At 39.1% G+C, this 11,072-nt stretch overlaps 1 protein-coding gene across 1 annotated transcript; it reads left to right on the top strand.

Moving 5' to 3' along the window:
- The first annotated feature begins 2,182 nt into the window (after positions 1 to 2,182).
- LOC144638481 (uncharacterized) lies at positions 2,183 to 3,627 on the top strand. The gene has a single exon (XM_078497680.1). The coding sequence runs from the start codon at positions 2,216 to 2,218 to the stop codon at positions 3,536 to 3,538; it is 1,323 nt and encodes a 440-aa protein (XP_078353806.1). The 5' UTR covers positions 2,183 to 2,215; the 3' UTR covers positions 3,539 to 3,627.
- The last annotated feature ends 7,445 nt before the right edge of the window (positions 3,628 to 11,072 follow it).

Below are 11,072 nucleotides of genomic sequence, written 5' to 3'. Positions count from 1 at the left end.
CTAGATGCAGTTTATAGTTAATAGATATCAATATCTTTACCTTAACCTGCACTTTACATGAACCCTAACTAATTTTTGAAAGGAGCGTATCACGAGGTTCTTTTTATTTGTTTCTTTATTTTTGTATTTTTCAAATAGAGAAGTTGTTCTTGCTCACTATAACAAGGGAAATGTCATTAGTAACCACGTCTCGTCTTTGTTAAAAGTTTTATTTTTAGACTTGTTAACCGATCCGTTACTTATGTACCCCTTACTGGTCTCCGACATTTCTTGATTTCTTATAGTAATCGTTGCCGTTTCACTTTGGTAAACTTTTCCTCAATTTCTATGACATGCCACCTGTTTTAATTAAATTTAATTTAATTCAGTTTAATTTATTGATCTTGATAGGAGAAATTTAGACATGCTAAATTAGATGTGTATGCAACGTGGTGTTTTGAGGGTTACTTATCATTCACTCAACTTGACAAGGGAACAGATTTAAGACACTGTAGTTGTCAGAAGCCCCAAGGGAATGTATGATACAACATCTCTCTTTCAAGCGCACTACAAAGTCAAGAAAACTTTCAAAACATCAAGAATATCTGTTTTTATACGTGCAACACAGTCCATGTTGTTAAGCCGTGTTTAGCAGTGTACATCCTGTTGCAATCGCTAGTTTACCCGCGATAATAATCATCTTTGCATCTCTTTTCCCCAGCATAATGATATCAGTCCCGAACTAAACGTCTTATATCCTATATTTCTCCTTCCTATAATCATGGAAGACCCTGATAAAAATGTTTTATGGAAACTTGTAGGGGAGGGCCCAAAACATTAGTATTGTAGCTAATTGTAAATTTTTCGTTCCAGTAACAATCTTCCTCATTATCACGAAGAATTTAATATCTCGTCTTGCTTATTATTATACAGGTCATCATTTGACCAATGAGGCCACCCAGCCTTGTTGTGTGTGTTGTTTTGTTATGTAAGTGCCGAGTGCTCGCTCAATGTAACTACGATCCAGACATCAAGAGCGCTCAAGACTTTAGTTAAGTTTTCTACCAACGAAAAAGACAACTTTTAGCCGTTTTAAGAGTGCAGTTGGCGAATAAATGGTTACAACTGTTATCTGTTGCTCTCTGGGTTCATGTTTTTTTTGTTTTGTTTTTTTAATTCTTTAATACCTTGTAAAAAGCTTTTCTTGCGTTACATAGTTTATATCTTTGTTTCTTTGCATCTAACTGGGTAAAGAACATCTCTGTGCACAATACTAGTCTAAATGTATATAATAGACTAGACAAGAGAGGATTACTAGGGTTGTGATTTGCATTAAGTTTTAGGCGTGAAACGCGAAATGTCTCATGGCATTGGTCTCTTTATACTCCCGATAGAATTGCTTTATATTGACAGTGGAAACTTTATAATAGGTTGGGTGTTTGAAAACGAGGGTTTAAAAGTTTTTGCAACAATTTATTTACGAAAGGCTGCTTGAATAAAGGTAAACGAATATATTTTGGATGTACTATAGATTCGCCGTGCTTTATTGCGAAAACGTGCATTTCAGATAGTTATCTAACGTGTTTGTCCAGTCTCGAACATTTGAATCTTATTTACCGGTGGTAACCACGGCTTTACATGTGAAGTTATGTGGCGTCACTCCTTTCAGTCATTTGAATAAATAAGAAAATGAATTTTAACTTCTCTTGTAAATAACAAGCAATTTGTTCAATACGCACGCTCCTTTCTTGAGTCCGGTCGCGCGGCTCATGTTCCGGTCGAACAGCGGTAATTGAGCCTTGAGATAATCAGGATTCGTAACAGATTTCCAGGACTTCGTTAATCTCCGAGGACAAACGAAATTCTTTTAAAATTAGCTTTTACAGTAGCCGTCAACAAGTTATTACATTTTCTTTAATTACATAACTCCAACAACGGAATTTACTAGTCGTGCCACGAATTCTCGACAAAAAAAGAGTAGGGGCTAAGTTGGTTAAACGACTTCGAGCTGTTGCTTTTATATTTATCATTTTTATCAAGTATTTCTTTTTGCAGAAGTATCAAAGTGATCCTTTAATCTGCGTTATTCTTGTCAAACAAGCTTTGTAAAAAAGGCTTTTATTATGCTCTGTTTACTTAATGAAATTATCCCGTGCTTCAATCACTTATTTGCACATTCAATACTTTCGTTGCCATCGTAAGCTTTTGAGTGCTGACTATTCGCCTTGATTGCTCAATGGCTGCGACTTCGTACGGAGTGCGAAAGCTAAAAACCAGCGTTGCAAACTCTTCTGCAAGAAGCGATTTCCCTTTTGGTGTAAACCGCGGTCTTGTTTCGGCGCAAAACCGCGACGTTGCAGAATTTGAGGATTTCAGACACAGATCGTTTATTGAAAGAATGAAGGACGCATTCCGCACAATTTCATTTCGCTCAGAGCCAACAATCGGCGAAGAGGACTTGAAGAGGTGCTACAATGCACAAACGCCGGTTAACGGTCAAGTTAACCATAGTTTGGGTTACCCTATGGCAGAGAAGAAACACGAAGAATTGATTCAAAATCTTGTGCCGGATTGCTATGAACACATACAGAATTTCCATCATTACCGTAATGATATGGAAAGGTTGAACTCTGGCTTTAAGATCCTGTATCTTTCTGCCAATGACAGGATAGGAAAGGGGGAGAATGTTCTGAGACGAGTTTATGGCCAAAATTCTGCCAAAACCGATCAATATGGACCACAGACAGGGCGATATGGTTTCGGAAAGCCCAGACATTATCAAATGCCACGCAAACCTAAAACAACAATGGTAACTAAGGTCCCCAAGAACGGTTCTACACCTTTGCGAAAAGGTAAGGCAAAAAAGATTAAAAATAGAAACAAGAACGACCGATCTAGTCGGAAGCAAACTTTGGACAGTTCTGGGGAGTTGTCGAGCGGACAAGATTCTAAAAGTTGCTCTGGAAATTCTACTGAGTTTATAAGTTTGAACAACGTAGACAAGCATTTGTCGTTTCAAGAGGATCCAAGCGTCTTTGCAAGCGATGAAATACCTTCATTTACGCTCCAACAAGCTACCAACAATGATCAAGCCGCGGACATTCAGCGTAGTTCCCACAGCCTGGGAAGCGACCTGTCCCCCAAGCCTCCCATGACAACCCCGAACGACATGTCTAGAAGATCGTCTGTCCGTACTATACTCTTCGAAAATCAAGAGGAACTTGTTCAGACTGATAAAAATCCAAAATCGCCGCGAAACACCGCAAATAACCTTAGCCCTCATTACCTAGCCCCTTTTCATTCACGGTTTCCGCATCTGAAGTCTTCCGAGTCCACGAGTTCTTTTCAAATGCGACAGAAAAGAAGTGACAATGGGACAGTCCCATCTTGGCAACAGTATCGGATTTTGTGCGACGCATTCAGACCTGCCATCTCACTTGAAAAGTTTCAGCGCCAGAATGCATACAGAAAACCGAAGTATGCAACAGCTTCAGAACTGGAATATTACATCGATATTGTATCGGAAACGAACAGTAATTCTTCAATGTATACGTCGTAACGTTTCAGACCACTTTCACTGCTTTTGTTAAAACTGTAAACTCAGAAGCAGCCTAAACAAATATTTCGACTGTGGCTCTTGACTTACAGAAAGTCCATTTGCTTATTCTTTCTGGCAATGAAAATTATTTCCAGTAAGTTTGTTCTTTTACGGAACATTTATATTTATTAAAAACTGGTTTACACGATGTCACTGTTTTTTGTTTTTAATTTTCGGAAAATCGCTAAATTAGATAGTCGCTAAATTTTGCTCAAAATTAGTGGCCGCTAACAATTGTAACCTTAAGGTATTTCCCAGAACACCCCCCCCCCTCCCCTTCCGTATTTTTTAATATTATTGTCGATTTAATTTAAGGGTGGTGGTGGTGGGGGGGGGGGGGGGGGTCGCATCCCCACCTTTGTAAGCTCCGAGCCTTTTAGTTATTTCTGGCAAGATGGGTCAACATGCAGTTTCTCTTTGGTGTGCCGAGTAAAAAGAATGTTATCAGCTAGATGATATATGTTCATGTAACACTCTAAACTCTCTGACCAAGAACGTTTATACCGGGTTTGAATCCCGTAAATCTTACATTCATTATCTTTCTTTGCAACTCTGAGAGTTTTTTTTAATATATTTTTGCTAACGGAACATTAAATGTCTGGCAGGCAGTCAGGAGGATAAATCACATTTTTGCCCTGGCTTGCATCTCGGGAGTTATGCATTTACCGTGAATAAAAAATTTACTATAAAACGCCATAAAAGAGGGTACAAAGGTGCTTGACTTTAAAAGCCGTGCTTTTTATTGCAACTAAATTATTACATTACACAAATACAAAGTCGACAAGCGCTTGCTTTGATTATAGAAAAACCCATGCCAGACGTCGTGTATCATGCATCACGCGCCCTAAATACATAACCAGAGAGGTCCATCTTAAGTACAGATGTTACAAAGCCCTTGCTAAGAGAATGCTTAAGACGGTATTTTGTGGTAAACGATTTTGGAACGTTGGATGCCCTCTGTTTTACAAAAACCTTCCTTAAAAACATCTTGGTAGTTAAGATTGACCCCTCTCCCTCTCCCCTAAATCCTGTTAAACTAAATTGGCTAGAGCTTTTGTTTCAACACAACGCCTGGTGCAAAACTGATCAAGACATGAAAATGAGTTTCATTTGTGTAAAAATGAAAACTATATATAGTATATATCCGTCTCATTTTGACGCAAACACAAGAGTTTTAACAAGATAAGATCCTTGTTTTATTCTATGATTGGGTGTTCTTCAATAACAAATGCAAGGTAACACTTGTCAACAATCATGAAGCTTGCTTAAAAGAACAAGTATTTCTTCAATTTGATTAAAAAAACAACAATTAAGCTCTAAACACGCAAGCAGTAATAAATCAAGTTCAAATTATTTCCTTTGCTAAAAGAGCGGTCTTCTAATGACTTTTTACAAACGTAACCGAAAAAATCAAACGCATTTGACCAGTCACGATACTGAACACGTAACCGGTGCCAGCCGCGGGAAAACATGCAACATGCGAGGGAAACGACCGGTACCAGGCGCGGGAAAACAACCGAGTCACTTGAGCCAAGTCAGGACTAATCTGGTTTTTCTTCTTATTAATCAAATTGGTTTTTAACCAATTAACAGAGTTATTAAAAAGAAATCCGAAACTAATTTGCTTAAAAAAAAACCAAAATCTTTCAACAGCCAAACGAACACCGCTCTATGTTTACGTCTTTGATGAACAAGTCAATCGGTCGGGGAACAAATGCATCTTCCGGCGACTCCTCCGAATTTACTTTCTAACGAGCATCCGAAGAGTTTTTGACTTTTTTTTATCCAATTAAAACTGGGCACGAACACCCGAAGAGTGTTCGACTTTTATTATCCAATCAAAGCTGGACACGAGCATTCGTGAGCACTGAACGATGTCATGACACCCGAAGGATACAACTAGTCGAGAGAAACGAAGGGATTTGTTGCTTAGCGACGTATCTGGCTAAAATCGTGGGCTCGATTATTTCACGGAAACAGGATTACAACCGATAAGAGCTACTTGTGTACCCCGACTGAAATGACATAATACACAATAACACTACACAAATTATCCAGAAATAAATATATTAAACATGGAAAGATGTAGTTTTCTCTTGTCAAGAGCCTGAGACAAAGAAAAATCTGAGTCCCGGCGGAAATTGAACCCATGACCTTCCGCACATCAGTCGGATGCTCTAGCCACTGAGTTACAGGGAGACTGTGGCGAGCTAGGCCATTTATTCTAGGTTTATATGTGACACGTATTTACTGAAAACAAATCATGGGCATCCAGTTGTTCAAAGGTTGGATAACGCTGTCCAGCTAGCGGATATATGACTATGCAGTGATAGTGCAACTGTTTTCTCGCATTCTCTATATTTCTTGGACGGTGATTTGTCCGGTGGATAGCGTTGTCCATCATTTGTACAACTGGGCCCTAATTTGAAAAGTCACTGATGAATTTACGTATTGCAGTTGTTGTCCGCCTTCGCTTCTGTTTCCAGCTCTGGAAGCCGTTTGAGTTCAACGCCAAGCCTATAAAAAAAGCAACACCAAAATAAGACAAATGCAAGGAATATATGTCACGACTGGCGCATTTTTTTGCGGTTGTTCGTAGTCCATCTTAATCTTCCTCAGTCGTAACCATCCAAGCTTATCTTCGGTATTTTTTTTTTGTTCAAGGTTCTTTCAATATTAAAGTAATATTTTTACATCAGAAAAAATGACCTAAAAAATCGTGACATAATTCCTCTAACACTTTATCAGTGTTTGATACCACTCGAATTTTTACTAATTGAAAGATAAAAATGGTTTAAGACGTCAGGAAATGGAGTAATATTAATTTTGGTTGGACGAAAATCGAGTACCATAATAATTTAAATCCTATTGCGTTTTTTTTTTACCCATTTTAAAAGCTAAAGATGTAAGTAGTTATCCGTATTAACAAACAACAGTTCATTGTTAGGTCCTGAGAAAATGGGTTTCAAAGTTCACAAGAACCAGGTAAACTTAAGGTAAAATCTCACGTGTAGCTATTTTGTATAATCGTCGTTTAAGTGATTTAGCGAAATTCAGTAGAACTTCGAAATTCTATTTTTCCATGTTTCGTGTTGTTGTATGTGTTCTTTTGATAAGATACTTGGAACAGTAACACAGAAGTTTGCAATAAGATGTAAATAATTTTGGTACATAATTTACTTAAAAAAACCTCACCACGTGGCTTATTGAGCTCCTCTTCAAGCCGTTCATCTGATAGACGGTGTTCGTTAAGACCGCCAAGCTCGGCTCGCATGTGACACAGTGACATCCGGAGACCGTTCACCTTGAAAGTGTTCATGGTTTTCTCGATTTCTTGGCAGATTGCCTTTCTTCTGTCAGACCTTTGGCTATTAAGATATTCCTCGAGAAAGGTGTTGTCTTCTTCTGTTGCTAGAATAAAACATATTATAATGGTCAAATAAAACACTAGCTTAACAATTAAGTCAATCAGTTTAGTTTCAAGTTTGGGGGATGGAGACTATTTTTTCATGATGTCAAAAAGCGATGAAAACTTTTAAAAAAACATTCAACGTCAAGAAACGTAGGCAAGTAGTGTTCACATAAAAAAAATTGCCCGAGGGATAAATGAACAGCTGTTTAAAAGTTTATTTAAGCTTCCTAGAGCAAAACCCCGTTTCATAACTTTGAAAACAAATCTCACTAACGGCCTACTCGGGGTTGGCGTGAAACCCAAAATGGCGGAACCAAGATGGCTGTTTTAATGACGTCATATGGTGTCATAACCAAGACTTTGTAGAGGAAACTCCAGGCTATCTGCTATAGGCATGATGTTTTCAAGATATTTTATACCAACGTAACAGAAAGGGAAATATGCCCATGATATAAGATGTCGAAACATGACATGACACGGGATAATAATTTAATACTTGACTTACCTCCTGTCTGCACTTCTGAATTCCCCAATACACTTTCACGAATCCTGCTTCTTTTTGTGAGCTCTCCAAGGTCCACTCTCATATCGTGAAGGGACATTCTGAATCCGTTGATTTTGACACGACTGGTCTCTTTCTCGAGCTCGTTACACACTGCATTTCTTCTCCTGGACAATCGAGGACCACGAATGTCATCGGGAAACTGATCGTTGTGGTTTTGTATCAATGGTGGGAAAGGGTCTTCCAAGATAAGTGAACTTGGGTTGGAAGGGCAAGCCTGCTTTTCTCCACCATCTTGGCTACGACAGGTCTTTTCTACTGCTGATTGCTTGGGTCTCTGCTGCAGCAGATATGTATACTCTGCGTTTTGGAGGATCTCTTCTTCCATTGTGGAAGCCAGGCGCTCGTTTGAGGACTTTTTGGATCTGGCCTGCGATCTTTCCTCAGGCGTGGCTCTGCACGAGTAATCCGTAACAATTTCGATTGGTGGCAAGAAACAGCCTTCTTGGAATTGTGATGTGATGTTCGAGATCTGTATTTGCTTGGGCGACCTTGTTCCTTGTAAGTTGTTCGCTTCTGGAACTGTAAAATAAGGTACCTTTTCGCGTGGGGAATGCTGTAAACGTTGTGGCACAAATGGTGGTCTTGGAGCTCCTTTCTTCTGGAAACGCTCTCCATGTATTTTCGGAGCCAGGTTACGACTTAATTTCCTGGATTGGTTGTCCTGATTTTGCTGGTGAGTTGGCACGTTTTTGTTGCTGCAAAGTTTATTTGGGCTTTGGTAAGAAGAATGCGTGAAACGTCGACACGGTGCTAACCAGTTTCTGTGTTGTTGCTTCGGACTCAAAACATTGTCATACCTCGCATGGGACTCAACGGTTCGTAGGCCATCGCCACTACGTCCAGCGTCGTCAATTCTTTCATCTGGATGTTTTAGCTGGTAGCTGTAGCAATAGCGCTTTGAGGATGATTTGAACCTCTCGGCACTCGCATTTTTTGTTGCAATAGTTGACTCAGTTGTCTCGAAAGATTGACTTGAAAATCGACTCACTCGTCGGGGATAGCTTCTCAGCTGGCCCATGCCGTCTTGTGTCGAAGGCTCCTTGTAATGGCTATGCATCGGTGAAGAAGTCGATTTTTTCCCGCTGGTATGGTTATCAAATGCTGATGGGACGTATTTTGGATGATTCTGACCACCTTTTCCATCGCCATCTGCGGTACTTTTACGCTGTTTGATGAATTGTGTTTCACGCCTCCGCTGCTGTTTAAAAACTTTGACTTGCAACCCCTGACCCTGGTAGTCGCTGTGATTGCTGCACATCTGCCGAAAGGATGATTTTCTGTTGGTATGATGACTAAATACCAAAGAGATGCGTTGTGGACGACCTCGACCAGAACCTTGTTCATCATCAACCACGAACTGTTGGCGAAATGAACGTTTGTTGTTTACATCATTTCGACCAGGCAGCCGTTCACTGCGAGGTGGGCAGGACCATTCCGAATACTTGTGATCTTTGATAGTGGCTTCGTAATTTTCTGCAATGTCGTCCGTAATTTCGTCCATGGCAAAAATATCCGCTGTAAAGCTTTAGCAATTAGGTCGCGAAAAGGACAGGCAGAAGCTTATCACTCTTTTGGGACAGGTTCTAGAGGAGTACTCTTTTAAGTCGGTAATAAAAATTTAAATAGAAGTACGGGTATTATGCAATGACGTATGTAAAGTTAAAGCTAATATGGTTTGACGAAAGCAAATACCAGTGAAATACTCTGTTTAGTCCTAAGAATTAAAATTTGAATTCGGGTATTATGCGATGACGTCATTTGGTTTTCAGTTTCTGTTTCGCTGTTAAATGGAAAAAATAATTAAATTGGACTTATCAGCAATGTTTAGTAACACTTGACTATTGTTTACATTTTCTTTTCTTCATTATTTATTTTCTTTTGCATTATTTCCATCATGTTTTGTTTCATGTGGAAATAAAGTCCTCTTAATAAATTGCAAAAAATTCGCTCCTTCCACCATCAATTTGACCATAATTGTTTTTATCATCAATTGCTCACTGACGTTAGCGATGAACAAAAACTTGTACCTATAATTACTTGAAAATGACGTTCTTCAATTGCACTTACGTAAGTGATGAAAAATGTACCCAATTACTTGAAAATGGTGTTCTTCAATTACATTAACGTGAGCATAGAATGGACGAAAAATGTACCTAATAACTCGAACATCACATTCTTCTAGGTAATTTAGTTATTTATGTCAATTCATTAGCGACTATTTCTTTTTTCTAACAATCTGTCTCCACGTGTGTGACACTCACACAGTCATTTGACCTTTCCCGTAGGTGTCACTAACAAAAACTATGCTAAAGTAAGGAGAGACTCGAGGAATTTCCCAAACTTAGATTTGCAAATTCTAGGGACTGACGTCAGCAGTAGATAAAGAGAAGACCAACAAAAGATGTCAAAGTACGTCAATCATATGTAATAACGTTCTTTGTAACTAATCTCAAGCACGTCCACAGAGCCCGTGCGTTTTCGGTCAGCGGTGACCGAACACCCGATGCTCTGGCCGAAAACTGAAAACCGGAACCCGAAAATCCTGGTTCCTGCTTTATAATATTGCGCGAGTACGTCAAATTCAATAAAAGTTTCTGCGTTGATGTAGCAACCACTGTGACTAATTGTGGCACATACACCCTCCACCCACCTTCTAAACTCGGAGAAGGTCTATTTCTGAAATCTAAATTCTGTTTGCTCTAATTGACAGCAAATGGAGTTTGTTTATATTATTATAAATCTGTGAAGATTTAATGTAGGGTTGAATTTATTTTCATGACTTGCTCGTGAATTTGGATCACTTCGCAATCGCGACGTGAGATTTTTCAACAAGATCGATTTTTCGCATCTAAATCTCCAAAGTACCGAGAAATCTGTTATCTTGTAGCATTTAAATAGTATCGAAATACTGAATATGTGGAGAATAACAAGATTAAGAGCAGCCAGTATTTGGGGTAAACGTTGCACGCTGTGAATTATAAATTTGTTTGGGTCACGGTCGGTTACAATCCGACACTGTAAACTCGATCTGCGGAAGCCGGGCTGCTTGTTTTTTAAGCCATTTAACGCATCTTGACCACAAAATAATTTCGCTTACTTTTTAGAGGTCAATTGTTACGGAACGTTTTTCGGTAAAAAAGTAGATTTTGAAATAACACAATTTTCTGTTCTCTTAAAGCTAGTTGTATAGGTGTTTTGCACCTGCTCTTAAAACAAAGCCTTCGAATAAGAAATGAGCTCCAGGTTTTTAGGGCGAAAAAAGTTATATCCTCAGAATTTCTCTATTTGCATGGCTTACGTAGGTCAAACTAAGTTGTCAAAACACTATTGGCTACAACTCGTTTATGACAGTTGTCCTTTTTGTTATAACTTTGAGTTCTGCCTGTAAGCGAATGAGTTAAGATCCCCATTAAACACCATGTTCCTTGATAATGTTTTGGTCCACTTGATATAAAAAATCCCGGAAGGTAGCAGGGCACCTCCCGCTCAGCCATTGAGCTAAATCCCCGCAAAATCCC

The sequence above is a fragment of the Oculina patagonica genome, chromosome 14 (genome assembly GCF_052425735.1).
Source record: "Oculina patagonica isolate OP01 chromosome 14, crgOcupat, whole genome shotgun sequence".
Taxonomy (NCBI): Eukaryota; Metazoa; Cnidaria; class Anthozoa; order Scleractinia; family Oculinidae; genus Oculina; species Oculina patagonica.
Note: the sequence above shows the minus strand (reverse complement) of the source record. Positions and strands in the feature narration are given on the sequence as shown.